This window comes from Gymnodraco acuticeps, unplaced genomic scaffold (assembly GCF_902827175.1).
Source record: "Gymnodraco acuticeps unplaced genomic scaffold, fGymAcu1.1, whole genome shotgun sequence".
Lineage (NCBI taxonomy): Eukaryota > Metazoa > Chordata > Actinopteri > Perciformes > Bathydraconidae > Gymnodraco > Gymnodraco acuticeps.
This window is the reverse complement of record NW_022990100.1, coordinates 94196-116743: the sequence shown is the minus strand read 5'-3', so window position 1 is coordinate 116743 and position 22548 is coordinate 94196. Positions and strand designations below refer to the sequence as shown.

At 42.1% G+C, this 22548-nt stretch overlaps 1 protein-coding gene and 1 long non-coding RNA gene across 8 annotated transcripts in view; one reads left to right on the top strand and one right to left on the bottom strand.

The window, feature by feature from the left end:
• The first annotated feature begins 1938 nt into the window (after positions 1-1938).
• LOC117546259 lies at positions 1939-2938 on the top strand. The gene is made up of 3 exons (XR_004568976.1): positions 1939-1950; positions 2050-2092; positions 2233-2938. It is a non-coding gene; the product is annotated as an uncharacterized LOC117546259 (long non-coding RNA).
• A 1679-nt stretch (positions 2939-4617) lies between these two features.
• LOC117546258 (NACHT, LRR and PYD domains-containing protein 12-like) overlaps positions 4618-22548 on the bottom strand; it is a 32488-nt gene continuing 14557 nt past the window's right edge. Inside the window, exons 8-15 of one of the 7 annotated variants that reach the window (XM_034216420.1) lie at positions 22091-22264; positions 21005-21178; positions 20678-20851; positions 17830-18003; positions 17503-17676; positions 5601-5647; positions 5330-5447; positions 4618-4850 (exon numbers count right to left, since the gene is read on the bottom strand). In XM_034216420.1, the coding sequence (XP_034072311.1) occupies positions 4637-4850; positions 5330-5447; positions 5601-5647; positions 17503-17676; positions 17830-18003; positions 20678-20851; positions 21005-21178; positions 22091-22264 (1249 nt within the window). In that variant the 3' untranslated portion in view covers positions 4618-4636. Of the gene's footprint in view, positions 4851-4902; positions 5448-5600; positions 5648-17502; positions 17677-17829; positions 18004-20677; positions 20852-21004; positions 21179-22090; positions 22265-22548 lie in introns of those variants that run through there. The other 6 variants (XR_004568975.1, XM_034216421.1, XM_034216422.1 and 3 more) reach the window with 6 other exon arrangements.

The following is a 22548-nucleotide window of genomic DNA, read 5'->3' as shown; positions in this document are numbered from 1 at the left end:
AAGGAATCTGGGTGTGACCCTAGATAACAACCTGTCCTTCACTGCAAACATAGCTGCTACAACCCGTTGCTGCAGATACACGCTTTACAACATCAGGAAGATACGTCCCCAGCTGACACAGAAAGTCACACAGGTTCTGGTCCAGGCTCTCGTCATCTCACGCCTAGACTACTGCAACTCCCTCCTGGCTGGTCTACCTGCATGTGCCATCCGACCTCTGCAGCTCATCCAGAATGCAGCGGCTCGTCTGGTCTTCAACCTTCCTAAATTCTCCCACACCACTCCGCTCCTCCGCTCCCTTCACTGGCTTCCGGTAACTGCTAGAATCCACTTCAAGACACTGGTACTTGCTTGCCATGCTGCGAATGGATCTGGCCCTTCGTACATCCAGGACATGGTTAAACCGTACACCCCAGCGCGTGCACTACGCTCTGCATCAGCCAAACGGCTCGCTGCACCCTCGCTGCGAGGGGGACCCAAGTTCCCATCGGCGAAAACACGTGGGTTTGCTATCCTGGCTCCAAGATGGTGGAATGAGCTCCCCATTGACATCAGGACGGCAGATAGCTTACACACCCTCCAGACTGAAAACTCATCTCTTTCGACTCCACTTCGAGCGTTAGAACTATTAACGAAGCACTTTTATACTAATAAAGGACTGGCTTATCTAAAGCCAGTTGAGTAGCACTTGAAATGTTTGGCTCTATGAAACCTGATGTACTTATATGATTCTATTTTCTTCAAGGTTGTGTCTTCCTGGTCGAATGTACTTATTGTAAGTCGCTTTGGATAAAAGCGTCAGCTAAATGTAATGTAATGTAATGTAATGCAACTCAAAATGAATTGTTTTCATTGGGGACCGCCCCTTTGCACATCCCCTTTGCGCATGCGCAACATCCGTTCTGTCATTTGCCGCCTTTTGTCTAACACTGACTGGGGAAACTGACTGGGGAAACTGACGGTGGAAAGTCTATTATTTGGTAAGTATTTGTTTTTTCTAGTAGTTTAGAATGTTCCCTGTTTCCAAGTAATGCCTTTTCATAATATCGACAAGAATATTTGAAACCACCGTGTTATATTTTGCTCCGTTTTTAGTTGGGTCTAAACAGCAAGCTAGCTAGCTTGCTAAATATGGTTAGCATTGAATACTGGATAGTAGAGATCATTAGATTATATTACATTAGATTTAACGTTATTGTCATTGAACACAGTACACCGAAATTCAGTTTAAGTTCAACCAAAAAATGCAAAGAGTAATTAAAGTGCATGAGGTAAAGCGGCAAGCTAGCTAGCCAGATAACTGGTTTGTTAGCTAGCTTGCTAGATACGGTTAGCATTGGATACTGGATAATGGAGATCATTAGATTATATTACATTAGATTTAACGTTATTGTCATTGAACACAGTACACCGAAATTCAGTTGAAATTCAACCAAAAAATGCAAAGAGTAATTCAAGTGAATGAGGTAACAGTATAGGAGGCAGAGCCTGCATGCAGCCCAGCAAGGGCTGCCATTTTCTATCATAAAGCTCAGCAGGTGTGTCCATCTCTCTCCTGGCCTTAGTGCAGGCAGGCAGAGGAGGACAGGCGGAGCCACTCGTTTCTGTAGGAGTTCAGTTGAGTTGAGTTTTTTTACTGCCAAATATTTAATATAAATAATGAGATAATATATATGTGAATCTTGTATGGGTTACCTCACTCACAAGCAGGCACCCAGAGTTGTGCAGAAATGTAGGCCTGCTTTATAAAACATGTCTACTAGACTCTTAATTTTAAAGTGTGATCTGTTATCATTTTTTTTTTTGGGTTGTGCAATCTTAGGCAATTATGTGTTTTCTGTGAAAATTCAAATATATAAGCATTTTAATCATACCTCTAAAATATATTTATGTTGTCTTTTGCAGTTTGATCAGCATTAACAAGCATCTTGGGGCAACCTCTTATTTATGGTAAGTACACGGCTACTTTCACAATACTTGCACAAGCTGATCTGTGACATTGTCAGTTGTTCAGTGTCAATTGCTAATTCTATTTTTTCTCTTTTTCAGGTTATGCATGTGGCAAACACTGCAGTTTGGAACTAGCTAGCAGGTATTTGTTGTTAAAACATTTCCGGCAGACACATGCACATTTAAGGGGCAGTTAAACTGTAAAAACATGTTTATGTTCATCTTTGATATAATCCTAATGTGTTTCTTTCTTGTTATTCGTTCACCTTGTTTCTGCTCTAGATTAAAAGGTGTTCCATAACGGCAGGTCGGGCGCTTCTGCGCATCATCTTTGCCGACCAGTCTGACTCTAGAAAACTGACCCTGGATTCGGGAATCCCAGCAACAGTTGAAGAACTGCACACATTTGTCAAGACATCACTTCAATTGAAAGAGGACTTCCGTCTGCAATACATGGATGTTGACTTTAACGAGTTCATGAATCTTACATCAGTGTCTGAAATTCAGGATAAAAGCACACTGAAAGTAATTTACTCTCCTATATTGTCAAATATTGAGCCCTCCATCACTTAGTACACAGTTGACTCATTTGATAAGACCTCAATTACTGGAAGCTCCGAGCCTCTAATCCCTGCATCATCAATAGCCTCATGCTGCAGAGATGATATGGTGTATACGTCAACCCCGCATCCATCCCCTGAAGCTCAGGCCTCACAATTGTTATCCTGGCCCACAGTTTTTGTGGTTCCTAAGCTCACCTACGAGGCTGAATTTGAGCTTCATCTACAGAATGCAGAGTTTGAGACAACTGGTACATACTTCCAGCCTGGCCTAAAGCTGAAAGGAGTCATTCTTGATGGCCTAGCCCAAGAAATGATCAAATTCACAAAATATCCAAAAGACTATCAGTGTGAAGAGGTAGCTGCAGCGTTGACGAGGGCCCACCCTTGTTTGGGGCAGCTAGGATCCAAGACAGGATTTGGGGGGTGGAAACAGTCTCTTAAGTACAAAATGCAAAACTATCGTAATCGTACAAAGCTTGGACATCCTGAAATCCTTGTGAACTCCTTAAAGCACAAGAAAACAGGCCAAGGCAAAGCTGCAGCAAACATAAAAAAAACAAGACAAGCTGAAATAAACTACATTCCTCTGCACCCAAAAGGCGAAACCACAGAAAGCTTGGAGAACGAGAGAATTGCCTTATTGTCAGAACTGAAAAAGCGTGACAATGAAGTGGTGATAAAAGCAAAAATGGAAAAAACCTTCTCCCAGACGCCTTGAGATTGTGGAGCAAAGGCCTTTGATAGGGGACTTCAAATGCAGATGGCCTGCTCTGTTTCAGCAGAGTGAAGTAAGTAAATATTTGTATTTGTTGACAGTCTTTTATTATTGTCCTTTGTGATTCATGTCTACATCCTTGCATGGTTGTGATTCTAATAAACAAGTAACAATTGGTTGTATTGTGCTTGTTAATAATATTTTTAAGGTGAATGCGGAGTTTTTGAGGATCACAACATCACCACTTCAATCAAAGTTCATGTGGCAGCTGGACCACTTCTCAGACAAGCTCTTGAAGATCTTCAAGACCAAAGGAGGACTAAAGTGCCACAAAATCAAGGAAGCCCTTGCAATATCAGATTCGGTTAGTATAAATGCAGAGAACCTCGTTTTTCACTATTGTTTTTGTCCATGCTGATATGAACACATTTAAGAAATTGTCTGCTTTTATAGTGTTTTTAAGGCAATAGCTTATTGTGGAAATGTAGGGGTAATAGGGTAGTAGGGGGCGTGTCGTGTACCGTCGTGTACCGTCGTGTACTGTCCGCGTCCGCAGCTAGACCATATTGGATTTCTTCCCAACTACATTTGACCTAGCAGCAACTGTTTCCAGGTCACTGCTGAATGGAGCGCTCTGATTGGTTGATCGGGAAGACAACGACGAAGAAGAAGGCAGATGACGTCACGGTGAGAGCGCCCCCTAGAGACCCGGATGAAAACAACCTGGAAGAGCGATTTTTAAAAGTACATATTTTAACAAAAGTATAAACAATATCTTGCATGATATCTCACCCCCAGTTTCCACCGGGTCCGTCTGCGCCGCACTGCGCCGCGTTACGGCTGCGCCGCGGCGGTCGTAAGGATCGCGGCCACTCTAGTCAATGGGTGCTATTCCACCACACGCGCTGTGTTACGGCTCAGACGCGTCCCAGAAGCGGCTCGGCGCAGCGCTTCTCTAAAATTAGGATGAATCCTATTTTTGCCGCGGCGCAACCGTAACATAAGGTCGGGCAGCCCCCCCTCGCAGGAAGTGGAAAGGTGAGCATCCGGGCCAGGCCCATCCCCCACATATACTAATTTAGCAGACCCCCCTCCTTCATCACAACACCTCCACTATGATACGCACAATGGACGACGAGGTTTTCATCATGGAAGTGGAAGAACACACTATTTGATATGATGTAACCGATGCTTACTACAAGGACAACATCAGAAAGGACAAGGCCTGGTTTTTAGTCGCTGCAGTTTGTGGAGTGGAAGGTAACAACTACATATTAATGTTTTAAAGTTAATTAATACTTGTAGATACAGGTACAGTACAGAGCCATTCAGTAGTTTAACATCTTGTGAAAGTCGTTAAAAGGAGGAGGAGGAGGTTGACTTCATGGACGCTGCTTTTTGTAAATCTTTATTGAACTTGATGACGATCACAGTCTTTAATACGTTGCTTCAAGAAAACTTTATTACAGACACAATCAGTGAGACACAGGGTAACCAATGAGAAGCCTCCATTTAAAACACCAACATGTAACCCCAGGACAGGAAGTGGTCTCCCCCAGGACAGGAAGTGGTCTCCCCCAGGACAGGAAGTGGTCTCCTCCAGGACAGGAAGTGGTCTCCTCCTACAGAGGACACAGAGACATTGAGGAACCAAACCAGAGCATAAACCCAGCATAGAGAGGTTCAGTGAATGTGGCTCTGAAGGTGTGGAGGTGGGTCAGTGAGTCAGAGGAGACTTCGTAGAAGGAGAGAGAGCCAGCAGGATGATCCAGATACACTGCTACTCTACCAGAGGAGGAGGAGGAGGAGGAGGAGGAGGGGGAGGAGGAGGAGGGGGAGGAGGAGGAGGAGGAGGGGGGAGGAGGGGGAGGAGGAGGAGATGTTTGTTTCTCTCTGATTGTGACATACAGAGTAACCTCCATCACGAGAGCAGTCCAGACTCCAGGACTGATCATTCTTTCCAAATAAACAGTCTTCTCTGTCTCTCCTGCTGATTCCTCTGTAAGTCACTGCTATATGAACCCCTCTTCTCCACTCGACCTCCCAGTAGCAGCGACCAGTCAGAGCTTCTCTGCACATCAGCTGAGGCCAGACATCAAACCTCTCTGGATGATCAGGATATGGCTCCTCCTCCTCCACACATGTCACCGTCCTGTTGTCCTCAGACAGTCTGAGGTGTCTCTCTGCTGTGTTTGAGTCATGGGTGAGTCCACAGGAATCTGAGGAGAGACACAGACAGCAGTTTATCATCAGACCCACCTGAAGGCTTTCCTCTCTGTTAGTGGTCTTTCTCTAAAGCTTCAAGGTCAGTCATGTTCTAATGAATACCACCTCCATCATCTGTGTCTGGAGAGAAGCTGATCCACACTTACACTTCCTCAGACCTGCTCTGATCCTCTGCTCTCCACCATGCTCCAGCCTGGAGGAGGACACATGTGAGAAACAGAACAGCATATTGTTAGAATAAAGTATTTATCAATGTTCATCATAATAATGAATCCTATGTGTCCGAAGGGAGCAGGAGGAAGCATGCTTATTGATCCCCTACTTACTGCTGATCAGTGATTATTAGGGCCGGGACTTTAACGCGTTAATTAAGATTAATTAATTACACAAAAATTAACGCGTTAAAAAAATTAACGCATTTTAATCGCACTTATTTTTGCACCGCGGAACGTTTCTCACTGGATGAGTTTCAGGCGTACCGATTATACTGGAGCACCAACTAACGTTCATGACTTCAGACAACAACAAACCACAGTGAACAACAGTGGGAAATGTTGTTTTAAAAAACGGACGGATGGAAGCGTCGATAAGAGCACGGTTGTGTGCAAATTATGCAAAAAGGAATTTGCATATCACCGCAGCACATCAAGCCTCAAGTATCACCTCAATGCAAAAACATATAGCAGCTAGCGTGGAAGCTAGCGTGGACGTTAGCCTCTTTTATCGCGTTCACACCAAAAAGAGCCGGTACTAAAATTAGTTCATGAGAACCTTTTTACCCCCACGAAAGTCCCTGCTAGAGAGCAGAGAGCTGCTAGAGAGCAGGGACTTTCGTACGGCTCTCTTGTGAGAAAAGAGCTATCAATCAATCAATCAATGTTTATTTATATAGCCCAATATCACAAATGTTACATTTGTCTCAGTGGACTTTACAGTTTGTACAAAATATCAGTATGACAATACGACACCCTCTGTCCTTAGACCCTCACATCGTACAAGGAAAAACTTCCTATATTGCTATATAGCTATATTTCTGATTGGCTGGGCGGATTGCAAACCACGCCCCGTAAAACTCCCAAAAAGTTTTGTGAAGCCGCCATTTTATTATCCTCGCATTAGCATTATTAGCATTAGCCCAGCGCAGAAACGCAGAGAGACAAATTTATGGCAACACAAAATAAAACATGGGAGCGGTGGAGATGAGGAGGTGTCGGCGTTCTGGCGATTTACTCGGAAGGCTGCTGGGAGTCCCAGCAGCTTCTACTGAAGCCAGTCCCCAACTCCGGGGACTTCCGGCCGGGGACTTTGGGCGGCAGTATACGCCGTGAAGTGGTTTGCGGCCTGCCAGTAAACCCAAAGCAGAAGAAGAAGAAGTGACGTCAGCGGCTTCATTTGCCTAATCCTCCCCCAGGTTCAAAGAGTTCTCATGAACTAAATTCTCATGAACCTTTGTGGGAAAAGTACTGCGGTGTGAATGTGCCTAATGGTGTACTAAAATCCATGTGAAAAAAAATTGCTTCTCACTGTTCTTAGGTCAAATATGTATATGCGATTAAAAATGCGATTAATTTCGATTAATTAATTACAAAGCCTCTAATTAATTAGATTAATTTTTTTAATCGAGTCCCGGCCCTAGTGATTATCCTTTCAATCATGTCTGCAAGTTATTCCTACTCACATATTTACATTTACAATCACTTGTCCTCTTCAATCTCCTTCATCCTCACACTTCTCCAAAGAAGTGTTTCTGTGCATCCTTCAAAGTGAATGCTATGTGTGCTTAGTCTGAACTCCTGCTCCAAAGCGCTCCATGAACCCCCCACAGAGTTCTTCTGACCTTGAGTTATTTCAGATCTCCTCTCAGATGAGACCCCCCCTCTCTGTCTGTGAACACCGTCTGTAGTTTCCTAGCAAGGAGATGATCTCTTGCTCTACATGCATGGTGCACTTTGAAATGTAACAGATCAGTGAACTCCAGAGTGTGTGACTTCAAGAATAATGAAGAGTGAGTTCAAGATATCCAACATTACTGATTACTCTTAGAGCCCTTCTTTGTAATGTGCAGAACGGCTGCAGGTTGGTTTGGTGTTTCCCCAGATCTCCACTCAGTCACTCAGACATGGAGACGTGAGAGTATCACTCAGAGTACATCATGATGTGAGAGTATCACTCAGAGTACATCATGATGTGAGAGTACCACTCAGAGTACATCATGATGTGAGAGTATCACTCAGAGTACATCATGATGTGAGAGTATCACTCAGAGTACATCATGATGTGAGAGTATCACTCAGAGTACTTCATGATGTGAGAGTATCACTCAGAGTACATCATGATGTGAGAGTACCACTCAGAGTACATCATGATGTGAGAGTATCACTCAGAGTACATCATGATGTGAGAGTATCACTCAGAGTACATCATGATGTGAGAGTATCACTCAGAGTACATCATGATGTGAGAGTATCACTCAGAGTACATCATGATGTGAGAGTATCACTCAGAGTACATCATGATGTGAGAGTATCACTCAGAGTACATCATGATGTGAGAGTATCACTCAGAGTATAAAACGGACAAGTCCAATCAAGCAATCTGATTGGTTCTTAGCCGTGATATACTGAGCGTATACCACGGGTAGAATTGTAAGTTACTTTTCACAACAAGTCAGTATCCCTCCGCGTCTGAGAAAAACAGTATACCGTTGGGCTGAAAATCAAACTGCCTGCAGTTTGCTTTTCAAACTGGAACAAGAAAGCAGCGGAGAAGCAACGGGGCAGAAACCCTCCTTTTACGCAGCGGTCCAGACATAGACATCAAACGGCAAAACATATTCAGTGTGCAGTTCCTTTGGCATTAGGGCAGGGATATCTAGATACTTCCCAAGGTTTGACATCATGAGTTGAGCTACTTTTAAAGCAAGCAGCGATGTTTTCAAATCTGTAATCAAAGAGGTCCGCAAAAACACTATCGACCAATCAGATTGCTTGATTTGACTTGTCAGTTTTATAAATATATTTACATTTCTTCCGTTACGAAACAAACTTACAAAGCATAAGATGGAAACATTTAAGATTAACTTGGACCTCCGGGGGGGTCTCACTATGGAGGAGTGGATTGAGCAGTGTCTATCTCCAGAGAGCACCTAAACGACAACATGCAGAGCTACGTGAAGAGCAGGTAGACCAACTGGAGAGCCAGTGTAATCCCACCCTCTGATGCCACACCTTTCCAGTGTTGCAGTAACATGTTGGGATCTATGGCGTCTAGGGGTGTAACGGTTCACAAACATTTCGGTTCGGTACGTACCTCGGTTTTTTTGGTCACGGTTCGGTTCGGTTACAGCAGAATTTTTTTTCACAGAACAAAACATATATATATATTTTTTTTATTATTATTAACTGTGAATAATGTATTCACTCAAATAAATACAAAATATAATAAAATAAACATTAAGGTGCAGCATTTCGATGAACTGAAATAATCTGTATTTGAACTTTACTGTAGGCTACTAGTACTCACAACATATAAACTATTAGTTTTGGGTTTTTAATTATTATTAAACTGTGAATATTCACTCAAATAAATACAAAATATAATAAAATAAACATTAAGGTGCAGCTTTTCGATGAACTGAAATAATCTGTATTTGAACTGTACTGTGCTAGTACCTAAGCAGCCAGTTTGACATTATGACTTGCTTGTCATTGTATTTTCATGTTTTTTTAAAGAAAAATGAACTTGTCCACATTGCTTGCCGAAAGGGCAGATCTGCTGGCACTAACAATGTCTCCTGCTGTGGAGAACACCCTCTCGCTAGGGACAGAGGTAGCAGATACAGCCAGGTAGCGCTTTGCTAACATGGCAACATAAGGATATATGGCGTTTGTAATAGCTTTGGCTCGGTCTGAACTCTCTGCGAGTGGTGGAGGCTTACATGCTAGTAGGAGTTGGGTTTGCACTTCAGTCTGTTTTCTTTTGGTACCGGTGATATTCACGTTCGGGTGATGCCTTTTCAAGAGTGTGCAAGTTTGATGTATTGCCAGCCGCGTAACCAATTTTAGTTGAACAATGCCGACAAACAGCTTTGGTTCGGTCCACCTGTCTTTGTCCTTCATCCTTGTACGTAACTGCGAAACCAAAATGTTCCCAAAACCGGAAACTTCAATGATGCTGGAGGATTTTCGAGCTCAACTTTATCTGCGTTCGCCATTAATTTTCGACAGTTCCTCAAATTACTGACTACATTTGAACGCATCCCTCTGACCAGCTCTCATAGTATGCCTCTCATCCAATGAAATGACTTGCTCGCTCTATGACGCGTTGAACCCAATGTGACCAAATTACTCTGAATGCTGCGACGCAGCACCTGAGATTACTTCCAAAAAGTTGTTCACGTTCTCAATTTTTTACGTTTAACGTTATATTCGTTCGGTACACTTCGGTACACACCTGTACCGAACCGAAGGGCCCGTACCGAATAATTTCGGTACGGGTACGTGTACCGTTACACCCCTAATGGCGTCACATGCTTCCTGTAGCTCTATCAATATTCCCACTGCTTGTTTTTTATTGTCCAAGCAGTTTGCTATTTCCTCACTTAATCCCATTAGTGCCGTACATGCTGATCTGTCTTTCCTGAATCCAGATCGACTGTCGTCCAACAGCTGATGTGTTTCCATGAAACTGTCAAGTCTTTTTGTAAAAACCTTTTCAAGGATGAAAGTGGGAGAGCAAAGAAACATGTGATGTGTGTCACGGTGTTTATCCCAGTTTGATATCATGGTATAACTTTAGCTCTTTTCATTTCATTAGGGAATGTACTAGATTGAAAAGACAAGTTACAAAGATGTGTTCATGGTTCTGCAATGTCTTCAATAATGTTTTAGACTCTAATCATATCAATATGATTCCAATCGGTCGAGGACTTGCTTTTATATTTCCGCACAGTGTCTATGATTTCTCTTTCTTCGACTGCTCTGAGGAACAAAGAGCTATTGTTTTCATTCCAGAGGTCTGTATCTGTTACGATTATTGTGTTATGTCACGTTTTGTATGTCTTGTTTTGGGTGTTTTGCTGTTCTCCCTGTCATGTTTTCCTCCTGGTTTATTGTCTGGTCCCTCTTCCAGGGTTGCGTTCCAATAGTCCATTTAGCTTAGGAACCTTCCTAACGGAGTGAAATGACCCGGAAGTACGTCACTGGCAGCCATGATAAGTGCCGTTCCAATTCTCCAAATGAAAGGAAAGGAGGTTTCAAACTTCCTTTATAACCTCCTTTAGCTTAGGAACCACTGGACCTCCCTAACCGAAAGGAGAGGAGAAAATGCTGCCCCACAATGCATTGCAGCCGCAGCATTTGCCGTCACTCAACAGTCGGCCGTTCACGGAAACAACCGATTATGACGGAGAAATTATATCATGAAAGTTACGGTGCTTATTAAGCTTTTTAAAACGTATGTGGTAAGTTGCCAAAGTGCTTTGTTCTGAACGTTCATCAGTATTATAATCAAAGAGAGAAATATGAACGTTAGTTTTTACTGAAATGATCAAATAAAGTCAACATCTCACAGTCTTTACTGAGCTGTGTGGGGTTTGTCTGAGTGGTTAAACATCACTAATGATGTACCACAAGGTTCTGTTTTAGGTCCACGTTTATTCTCTATCTATATTAATAGTTTAGGTGAAAATGTCGAAGGAGCAACCTTACATTTTTATGCGGATGATACCGTGATGTACTGTGCAGGTCCCTCCATTAAGGAGGCTGTTGTTAAATTACAGGCTGTTTTTAACATTATTCAGGCTCAGCTCTCTGAGCTAAAGCTTCTTTTAAATGTGGATAAAACCAAGGTAATGCTCTTTTCTAAAGCTAAAAATACACCAGAGACTGCTTTGGATATTGTAACTACGCAAGGAATACAACTTGAAGTGGTTACCTGTTACAAATACTTGGGTATCTGGCTTGATGATTGTCTCACTTTTAAACTTCATGTCAATAACCTGCTTTAAAAGCTGAGGGTTAGGCTAGGTTTCTTTTTCAGGAACAAGTCCTGTTTCTCGCTTGAGGCCAGGAAAAGGCTCTGTGACCTTTGACCTGTGCTGGACTATGGTGATTTGTTATATATGAATGCACCTGCCCATTACCTGATCAAGTTAGATACTGCGTATCACAGTGCACTGAGATTTTTGACAAATTGTAAAGCACTTACGCATCACTGTACCCTGTATACCATCACTTACTGTACGGAGGCTCAGTCACTGGTACTTTTTCATTTACAAAGCCATGTTGGATAAACTACCATCTTATATCTGCTCCCTGATCTCTCTGCGAATTGAAAGTACTTATTGCCTGAGATCGCATGCTGTGGTTTTATTAAATGTGCCAAGTGCTAGGACTGTCTTAGGGAAGAAAGCTTTCAGATGTGCAGCTCCACTAACATGGAACAGTCTGCAAAAAGAATGGAAAATTACCAAGCTAGTACCACTACATGTTTTTTAAAGCTCGGTTGGATGCTACAAAATCAGATGCTGTTGGTACCTGTACATGTGGTTAAATATGTAAATTGTAATCCCTGTACATTTTGCTGTATGATGTCCTTTTGTTGTTCTGTTGTTTATGTCTTCTTGTGGAACCTACTGCTGCAGGTCTCCCTTGAAAAAGAGATCATTGATCTCAATGGGATTTTACCTGATAAATAAAGGTTTTGAATTGAATTGATTCTGTCTATAGCCTTGAAATAAAGGAATTGTCACGTTAATCTGCATTTGGGTCCTACCTGCTTCACACATCGTAACTGTATCTTCCCCTTTAGTTGTTTCTACGCTTTTCATTCTTTCTGCCAGACCTGGCCCCACTTTCACAAAGACTTCGTTCAAACCATGAACCACATCTTCTGTGTTATTGATAACATTATCTTTGTCAACAAGAAACTCAGGGTAACCTGTACTCTTTGCTCCGTTTCTAACGGTACTATTTAATACCTTCCATAAACCTTTCATTCTGATTATTCTTAGTATTTTATGATAGTATTCTTTCTTACATATTATCATAATATTGGTTCATTTATTCTTATATCTTTTATATTTATTTTCTGCTTCTGAAGTTCGATATTCTATGAGTTGTCTATAAAGTGTATTTTCTTTTTGCAGGCATTGTTGAGGCCATCAGTGATCCATGCACTGTGACTTTGTGTCTCTCTGCATTGTTGAGGCCATCAGTGATCCATGCACTGTGACTTTGTGTCTCTGCATTGTTGAGGCCATCAGTGATCCATGCACTGTGACTTTGTCTCTCTCTGCATTGTTGAGGCCATCAGTGATCCATGCACTGTGACTTTGTGTCTCTGCATTGTTGAGGCCATCAGTGATCCATGCACTGTGACTTTGTGTCTCTCTGCATTGTTGAGGCCATCAGCGATCCATGCACTGTGACTTTGTGTCTCTCTGCATTGTTGAGGCCATCAGCGATCCATGCACTGTGACTTTGTGTCTCTCTGCATTGTTGAGGCCATCCAGCGATCCATGCACTGTGACTTTGTGTCTCTCTGCATTGTTGAGGCCATCAGCGATCCATGCCACTGTGACTTTGTGTCTCTCGCATTGTTGAGGCCATCAGCGATCCATGCACTGTGACTTTGTGTCTCTCTGCATTGTTGAGGCCATCAGTGATCCATGCACTGTGACTTTGTGTCTCTCTGCCATTGTTGAGGCCATCAGTGATCCATGCACTGTGACTTTTTGTGTCTCTCTGCATTGTTGAGGCCATCAGGATCCATGCACTGTGACTTGGTCTCTCTGCATTGTTGAGGCCATCAGCCGATCCATGCTCTGTGACTTTGTGTCTCTCTGCATTGTTGAGGCCATCAGTGATCCATGCACTGTGACTTGTGTCTCTCTGCATTGTTGAGGCCATCAGCGATCCATGCACTGTGACTTTGTGTCTCTCTGCATTGTTGAGGCCATCAGGATCCATGCACTGTGACTTTGTGTCTCTCTGCCATTGTTGAGGCCATCAGCGATCCATGCACTGTGACTTTGTGTCTCTCTGCATTGTTGAGGCCATCAGCGATCCATGCACTGTGACTTTGGTCTCTCTAGCATGGTTGAGGCCATCAGCGATCCATGCACTGTGACTTGTGTCTCTCTCTGCATTGTTGAGGCCATCAGTGATCCATGCACTGTGACTTTGTGTCTCTCTGCATTGTTGAGCCATCAGCGATCCATGCACTGTGACTTTGTGTCTCTCTGCATTGTTGAGGCATCAGCGATCCATGCACTGTGACTTTGTGTCTCTCTGCATTGTTGAGGCCATCAGCGATCCATGCACTGTGACTTTGTGTCTCTCTGCATTGTTGAGGCCATCAGCGATCCATGCACTGTGACTTTGTGTCTCTCTCTGCATTGTTGAGGCCATCAGCGATCCATGCACTGTGACTTTGTGTCTCTCTGCATTGTTGAGGCCATCAGCGATCCATGCACTGTGACTTTGTGTCTCTCTGCATTGTTGAGGCCATCAGCGATCCATGCACTGTGACTTTGTGTCTCTCTGCATTGTTGAGGCCATCAGTGATCCATGCACTGTGACTTTGTGTCTCTCTGCATTGTTGAGGCCATCAGCGATCCATGCACTGTGACTTTGTGTCTCTCTGCATTGTTGAGGCCATCAGCGATCCATGCACTGTGACTTTGTGTCTCTCTGCATTGTTGAGGCCATCAGTGATCCATGCACTGTGACTTTGTGTCTCTCTCTGCATTGTTGAGGCCATCAGCGATCCATGCACTGTGACTTTGTGTCTCTCTCTGCATTGTTGAGGCCATCAGTGATCCATGCACTGTGACTTTGTCTCTCTCTGCATTGTTTCACAGGACAGTTTTTGTCACAAAGTGATTTAATTTTTTTAGAAATTCATCATATGCCTTGTCCATATCGTCTCTCTCATATACTACCCTCCAATTCTGATTTAGTAAGTCATTCTTAAATGCATTTATGTTTTCTTCAGTTCTCAATCTTTTGTATTTGAAATGGTTGGCAACTTTAGGTTTCTTAGAACTGCAGTGATAGACAATAAGAACAGGTAAATGATCACTGATGTCACTATATAGCAGTCCCTACTGTATTGTTTTCCATAATGTTTGTGAATATGTTGTCTATTAACGTAGCAGAGTGAGAAGTGATTCTACTAGGTCTGGTGGTTTTAGGATACAAACCCATACTGTACAAAGCATTGATGAAGTCTTCTGTCATGTGATGCTTGTTTGGATTCAACAGGTCAACATTGTAATCCCCAGATAAACATCATGTGTTGTAATGATTTAGTAAACATGTTTCTATCCTATCTGTAAATGTGTCAATACAGGTTCCAGGAGCTCTGTATATACAGCTCTCAATAACATGTTTAGACCTTTCCATACACATTTCTACTGTAACACATTCAAACACATCCTCAACAGCTATTGAGGATTGCTCATGCTCTCCACCACCTTCTAGTTCATTCCTTTCTCCACATAGATCGCCACACCCCCTCCACTCTTATTCCTTCTGTTTGTATAATTCAGTTCGTAGCCATCCATCTCAAAGTCCCCACCTTTCTCAGCACTGATCCAGGTCTCTGATATTGCTTTGATGTTGAATGGGTTCTTAAACTGACTTAGATATTCTTTAATGTTGAGGAAGTTGGCATCTAGGCTTCTGCTATTGAAGTGGATCATTGTTCTCTTCTGATTGACACGTTACATTGAATTGCTCTTCTGTGAAATAGTTGCAGCTGTTGTTGATATTGTTCAGTAAGTTGTTTTCCGGATCAATGTCATTTTCCATGTCCTGTGTGTTATGCTCTGTATATGCAAATGTTTATATTCTTGATAGAGAGATGTGTTTATTATCTGGAATGGTCATGGTAGTGTTTTATTTCCGTGACCTGGTCTGATTTGTTTCATTGATATGTTTCCAGTTCCTCCAGGTCCCTGATGATGAACACTTTGTTCTGGGGGTCCGTTAAGCTTGATGGAGATGTTGCACTTTGCAGTCCATGTTGATCTCTGTTCTCTCAGGAATCGGGCCTTTCTGGCGATCTCAGCATTTATTTTAGTGAGGTGTTCATTCATATATACATCCGAGCCCTTACGGCCCGTCCACACGGGGGCGTGCATTGAAACTTCAATGCTTCTTCCCATTCACTTTGAATGGGGTGACGTCACGTCAAACAAACAAGTGAAAGAATTTATAACCCAAAGAATAACTACTTCAAATTAACGCATATTAAAGACATGAAAAGTCTAAAAAGGATAGAAAATCCACTTTGCTTCTTCCGACTCATGCACATCTCTGGTCTCGCATAACAACACACATCACCAAGATGGCCGTCACTACTGTCTTGCCAAACAAGGGATTGACTGCCCCTCACTATCACCACAATGAAACACGTCCAGAAGAATGTCATGCAAAGCTGCCTGCCTTTGATTCTCTCTGAACTGCCTGGTCTTTTTAATGTTCAATGTCAACCATTTGTGCAGATAGTATGAAGTAGAACAGATCGCCGATGCTAATGTAGCGTTAGCATGTCTCCCTCTGGGGCATCCGGGTTTAAAGGTGTATTATAGAATGATCACACCGGTGTGACAATACTCTCCAAAGGGTTCACGAAATATGACACTTTGGTTAACTTAATGTTACTTCATGTTAAGGCTAATAAAAATGACAAGGCTAAGACTGTAATGCTAACTAACGTGCTTACTACTAGCTAGGTAGCTAACTTGATCCAGCCACTCCTGGTCCTTTTATCAGACGGGAAGCGAAAGAATGAGCAAGACCCATTGCTGGTATGATAACAACCTGGTACTAAGCACACAGGCATCTTGTTAAAGTTATCTTAGCTATCTCTTATATTTAGTGGAGGAAAACAATTATGATATCACTTACGCGACTATGGGATTTGTAGTCTTTCTAGTTGCATATTTTTCATAGTCTTATATTTCAACAGTTTTACAACAAACTCTGACTTTTTTGACATGGAAATTATTTGTTAAGATTGACAAACATCATATGTGTAATTCATGGCACAAATCTAACGGGATCGAAAGATACGTTTTCTCTCCCCGTTGACTTCAATACATCATTTTTCCGAAATAAGGTCCCAAGGGGCGGAAGTAGATGGGCGTGACTTCGCCTCTCTATTTGGTAACGTCTGTGTGTATGTGGAACTTCCCCTCGATTCCATTGGCTCTAACGGTTAAAAAGAGATGTCAATCATCAAATCCACCCAAATGACCCCAGAAGTGTTGTTTTGCATCAATCTTGATACAGGGTACTTATGATATGTTGTAGTTTGGATTCCTAAAGCTTTTAGTCTCAGATCCCATCATTCAAGGGTTTCACTATAACTCATGTTTTATTTTTGGACGGACACAATAATTAATTTTGTTTTACTGTGTTCAATCTGAATTGACTTTAGAATAAAAAACATCTATATTGATTCTGACTCTTCTTCATCCAACTCACAGGTTTATCATTGCTTTGAGAAAAAAGATTATTAATTTACCCCTTTTAGAAGATATGGTCATTTGTTCTGGGAATGTCCTTTTGGAGCCTGAGACCTGGAAAACAGGCTCGGGGCTGAACAGGTTAAAGACATGAAAAGTCTAAAAAGGATAGAAAATCCACTCTGCTTCTTCCGACTCATGCACTTGAGAGCAGAAGAGGAAGAAGAACAATTCAATCACATGTCACGGTGGTGCAGGTGGAAAAGTCTGGATCGTCCCTCTGAGAATCTAAAATGTCAAACAGAATCTCATCTCAACACGTTTAGCAGTTGGTGAGATATCTCAGTCAGAACCAAATCCATAAACTGACCATCATTATCCTCCCTAGAGCCAGGAAGCCAGTGGTTCTGATGTTTGGACTGAATGGCTGTTTCCATGAAATAAGACTTCAAGGTGAACTCACTGCAGTGAACATAATCAAGGGAAATGAGACGTCCTTCATGATGGAAGACCAGAGATGAAAGAGATTACATTAGAACAATATGAGGAACCTGCAATCTTTGTGTCCATACCTGAGTGTCTCCAGTTTCCAGAGAGGATCCTCCAGTCCAGCAGACAGCAGCTTCTCTCCTGAGTCTCCTGGATGATTGTAGCTCAGGTCCAGCTCTCTCAGATGGGAGGGGTTGGATCTCAGAGCTGAAGCCAGAGAAACACAGCCTTCCTCTGAGACCAGACAGCCTGACAGACTGGAACCAGGGAATACAGTAAACTCAGTGCTTTAAAAAGTCACGTCAGCAGGAAAATCATACAGAAGTGGACCATCTTCGTCAACCTGAACACAAAGCTGGATGAAAAGGATTAAAAGTCAAACTGCTTGAAATAAAAAGCTGAACTCTGACCTGAGAGTCTCTAGTTCACAGTGTGGACTCTCCAGTCCAGCAGACAGCAGCTTCACTCCTGAATCTTTCAGGTCGTTGTTACTCAGGTCCAGCTCTCTCAGACTGGAGGACTGGGAGCTGAGGACTGAGGACAGAGCTGCACAGCTTCTCTCTGACAGGTTACAGCCAGTTAACCTTGAAAGAAATGAATACATAACAAGGGTAAAACTCCGTTTTTTACATAAATATGGTGATGGATTATCAGTAATCATTTCAAAGTGACACAGACACATTGGATTAACCTATGGATTAACCTTCAGCCGCGTTTTTCTCGTTTTAATGCCATTGAACACGACTTTTGATCAGAACAACAGCTAAGGTAAGACAATGTCCGTGTTTGCTCCGTAAAGCTACTTGGTGTGATGTCTGGGTTTGCTTCCCCTGTCACTGTTCTGATCGCTCAGTGATGATACTTATATTTCTGGAATCTGTGGAATCTCAGCTTGCTAATCGATATCTTGTTTTTGCAGATCCGATAAGTAATAAGGGTATTTTACCGTGAGCTCTGTGCTAAGTGTGTTAGAATCTTTTCGCTCAGGGCTCATTCAGACGCTTCTTGTGAGAATTGTGTTTTGTTTCGGTAAAAATTGTTTGTATTGTCAGTTAGCTGAGTTTCTTCCCGTTAAGTGAGTATGACACATTAATAGGTTTTTAAATGTTAAGAAGCCCTGAGACACAGTTTTGTGGAAAAAAAACCTGCAGCCCCGCGGGCGTGGGCCTTCGCGCTAAACAGGTTAATGATAAATGTGACCTGCTCTATCGAAATCAGTCGCATTGACCCGAAGACACATTTTGAGTTGTATCCACTGATGGAAAGAGGAGATTAGCTTTCTGATGATATCAGGATTGTTGTTTTTGTTCTCCAAATATTAAGCGAAATATGTCACATTAAATAATGACTGTCACGAGTCGTCACTTTGAGAAAAAGGCCTTCAAAGTTTCCTCTCTCTGGAATCCATCGATCTGATTGGTTATTAGCAAATTATCAAAATACTACGGAGGGAAGATATTTTCGTTTGGATTACTGGTCTGGGGGAAGCTCGCGAGTGTGTTTGTATACGTGTGTGTGTGTGTGTGTGTGTGTGTGTGTTTGTGTAATTTTGCATTTGTGTGTATTGTGTTTGTTTCCCGGGGAAACCCCCGCTGTTGTTGTACCTGCTGTGACGTTAAGTTACTCCGCTCTCCGCTTGTAATTATGCCGAAGCTTCAAAGTTGTATTTATCATCTGAATTTGCCGAAACAAGTTTAATATTCTGAAAGCCAAGACTTTGTTTATTTGAAACCAGATAAAAACAAACTGTAACGGACCCTGCCGTGTTATCTATGATTACTATACGCTTACATTCATAATGTCAGCGGAGGGAGGGGGGGCGGCGCTGCGGAAGAGCAGATTGCGAGTGAGAGGTGCCGGTCATCTTCCCTTTACAAGCTTCAAAAATGTATTTATCGTGTGATTTTGGAAATAAAAGTTTCATATTCTGAAAGCCAAGACTTTGTTTATTTAAAATCAAACAAAACACCCGAACCCCGAAAAAATAGTTTTTTACGCAAATCCACGTTTATTTTGAAATGAGCCGTTGCGACTTCCGACTGATTTCAATAGAGCGGGTCACAAATGTGATTGACAGCAAGGTTTCAACATACAATCTTTTCTAGTTATTTTGTCAAATGATACCATCTGTTTGTCTGTGCCAGAGTTCCCGTTAGAATATTTTTTCGCCGGTCAACATGTCCGTTAAAGTTTAAATCTTCCGGACAAAATGAGAAAAGTGCCGGTCAAAGGTCTTTGTTATTTATTGTGCTTTAAAACAAATTGATATGATTCAATATTAAACTAATTATAGTAGATGAACTACATTGTTCAAAAGTGTACAGTAACTTACAATAACACGGGAATAATAAACGGAGTGCTCTCCCTCTCCTGACAGCCCGTCAGTATCATGCAGCTCGCGGATCAGTAATGAGTGACCCGACAGTAAAACTAAACATATCTATAACTAGTTTAGGTAGTTTGAGAGGTAATTAAAATAGCTACGTGTGATATTCTAACTTGAAGTGTGTGTTTTGTCTGCTCACCGCTGCAGGTGATTATGCAGACCTGCGTGTCGACTCGTCAGCAGCAGCTGATCTCTCTCTCCCGTCAGATTAGACTTCACTCGCGTTTATGTCCATATCGATCAGAGCTAGTTCTAGCTAATGATATGACTACCTGCTTATTAAAAGACAACTAAACAATAAGTGTCACTATGCAACTGGGTGAGGCCGCAAAGTATAGCGCAGCATTATGCATTTGTTTACATGCCCACCGGAACCCCGAGGCATTACCAACAGATCAACGCACAATCAACCCATCCAGGACATCTCTTTCTCCACATGTTAGACATTAGAATGGACTATTCTTGTCTGTCACATACTCTTTTGTCACATAAATGGCGCAAGTTGCGCAACTGATGTGGTATTGCGCTAAACGGAAATTATTTTTGAACGGACACTTTGACCGGAGATATTTAGATTGGCCGGTCTTCAGCATATTTTACCGGTCGTAGTCCGGTAATTACCGGCTAACGGGAACTCTGGTCTGTGCATGTTTGGGTTGGTCAATCAATCAGATACATTGAGATGTAGATAAGTGACGCCATCTGTCTTCAAATATAATAAGATTGTTATCATGGTTTTGTGGTTTATTGTTTTGAAGAACAAAAATAAACAACAAACCAAAGGAACATCTTAATTTATTATTAACCAATATTAGATAAAACTGGAAATTAGTCGATAGAAATGACAGTTAACATGTCGGCTGAATACTGACCTGAGAGTCTCCAGTTCACAGTGTGGACTCTCCAGTCCAGCAGACAGCAGCTTCACTCCTGAGTCTCCTGGATGATTGTAGCTCAGGTCCAGCTCTCTCAGATGGGAGGGGTTGGATCTCAGAACTGAATCCAGAGAAACACAGCCTTCCTCTGAGACCAGACAGCCTGACAGACTGGAACCAGGGAATACAGTAAACTCAGTGCTTTAAAAAGTCACGTCAGCAGGAAAATCATACAGAAGTGGACCATCTTCGTCAACATGAACAAAAAGCTGGATGAAAAGGATTAAAAGTCAAACTGCTTGAAATAAAAAGCTGAACTCTGACCTGAGAGTCTCCAGTTCACAGTGTGGACTCTCCAGTCCAGCAGACAGTAGCTTCACTCCTGAATCCTGCAGGTCATTGTTACTCAGGTCCAGCTCTCTCAGACTGGAGGACTGGGAGCTGAGGACTGAGGACAGAGCTGCACAGTTTCTCTCTGACAGGTTACAGCCAGTTAACCTTGAAAGAAATTAATACATAACAAGGGTAAAACTCAGTTTTTTACATAAATATGATGATGGATTATCAGTAATCATTTCAGAGTGACACAGACACATTGGATTAACCTATGGATTAACCTTCAGCCGCGTTTTTCTCGTTTTAATGCCATTGAACACGACTTTTGATCAGAACAACAGCTAAGGTAAGACAATGTCCGTGTTTGCTCCGTAAAGCTACTTGGTGTGATGTCTGGGTTTGCTTCCCCTGTCACGAGTTCTGATCGCTCAGTGATGATACTTATATTTCTGGAATCTGTGGAATTTGAGCTTGCTAATCGATATCTTGTTTTTGCAGATCCGATATGTAATAAGGGTATTTTACCGTGAGTTCTCTGCTAAGTGTGTTAGAATCTTTTCGCTCAGGGTTCATTTAGACGCTTCTTGTGAGAATTGTGTTTTGTTTCGGTAAAACTTGTTTGTATCGTCAGTTAGCTGAGTTTCTTCCAGTTAAGTGGGTATGACACATTAATAGGTTTTTAAATGTTAAGAAGCCCTGAGACACAGTTTTGTGGAAAAAAAACCTGCAGCCCCGCGGGCGTGGGCCTTCGCGCTAAACAGGTTAATAATAAATGTGATTGACAGCAAGGTTTCAACATACAATCTTTTCTAGTTCTTTTGTCAAATGATACCATCTGTTTGTCTGTGCATGTTTGGGTTGGTCAATCAGTCAGATACATTGAGATGTAGATAAGTCACGCCATCTGTCTTCAAATATAATAAGATTGTTATCATGGTTTTATGGTTTATTGTTTTGAAGAACAAAAATAAACAACAAGCCAAAGGAAAATCTAAATGTATTATTAACCAATATTAGATAAAACTGGAAATGAGTCGATAGAAATGACAGTTAACATGTCGGCTGAACTCTGACCTGAGAGTCTCCAGTTCACAGTGTGGACTCTCCAGTCCAGCAGACAGCAGCTTCACTCCTGAATCCGGCAGGTCGTTATTACTCAGGTCCAGCTCTCTCAGACTGGAGGACTGGGAGCTGAGGACTGAGGACAGAGCTACACAGCTTATCTCTGACAGGTCGCAGCCAGTTAACCTTGAAAGAAATTAATACATAACAACATTCCTTTAATAATAAATGTGATTGAACGCAAGGTTTCAACATACAATCTTTTCTAGTTCCTTTGTCAAATGATACCATCTGTTTGTCTGTGCATGTTTGGGTTGGTCAATGAGTCAGATACATTGAGATGTAGATAAGTGATGCCATCTGTCTTCAAATATAATAAGATTGTTATCATGGTCTTATGGTTTATTGTTTTGAAGAAAAATAAACAACAAACTGGAAATTAGTCGATAGAAATGACGGTTAACATATCA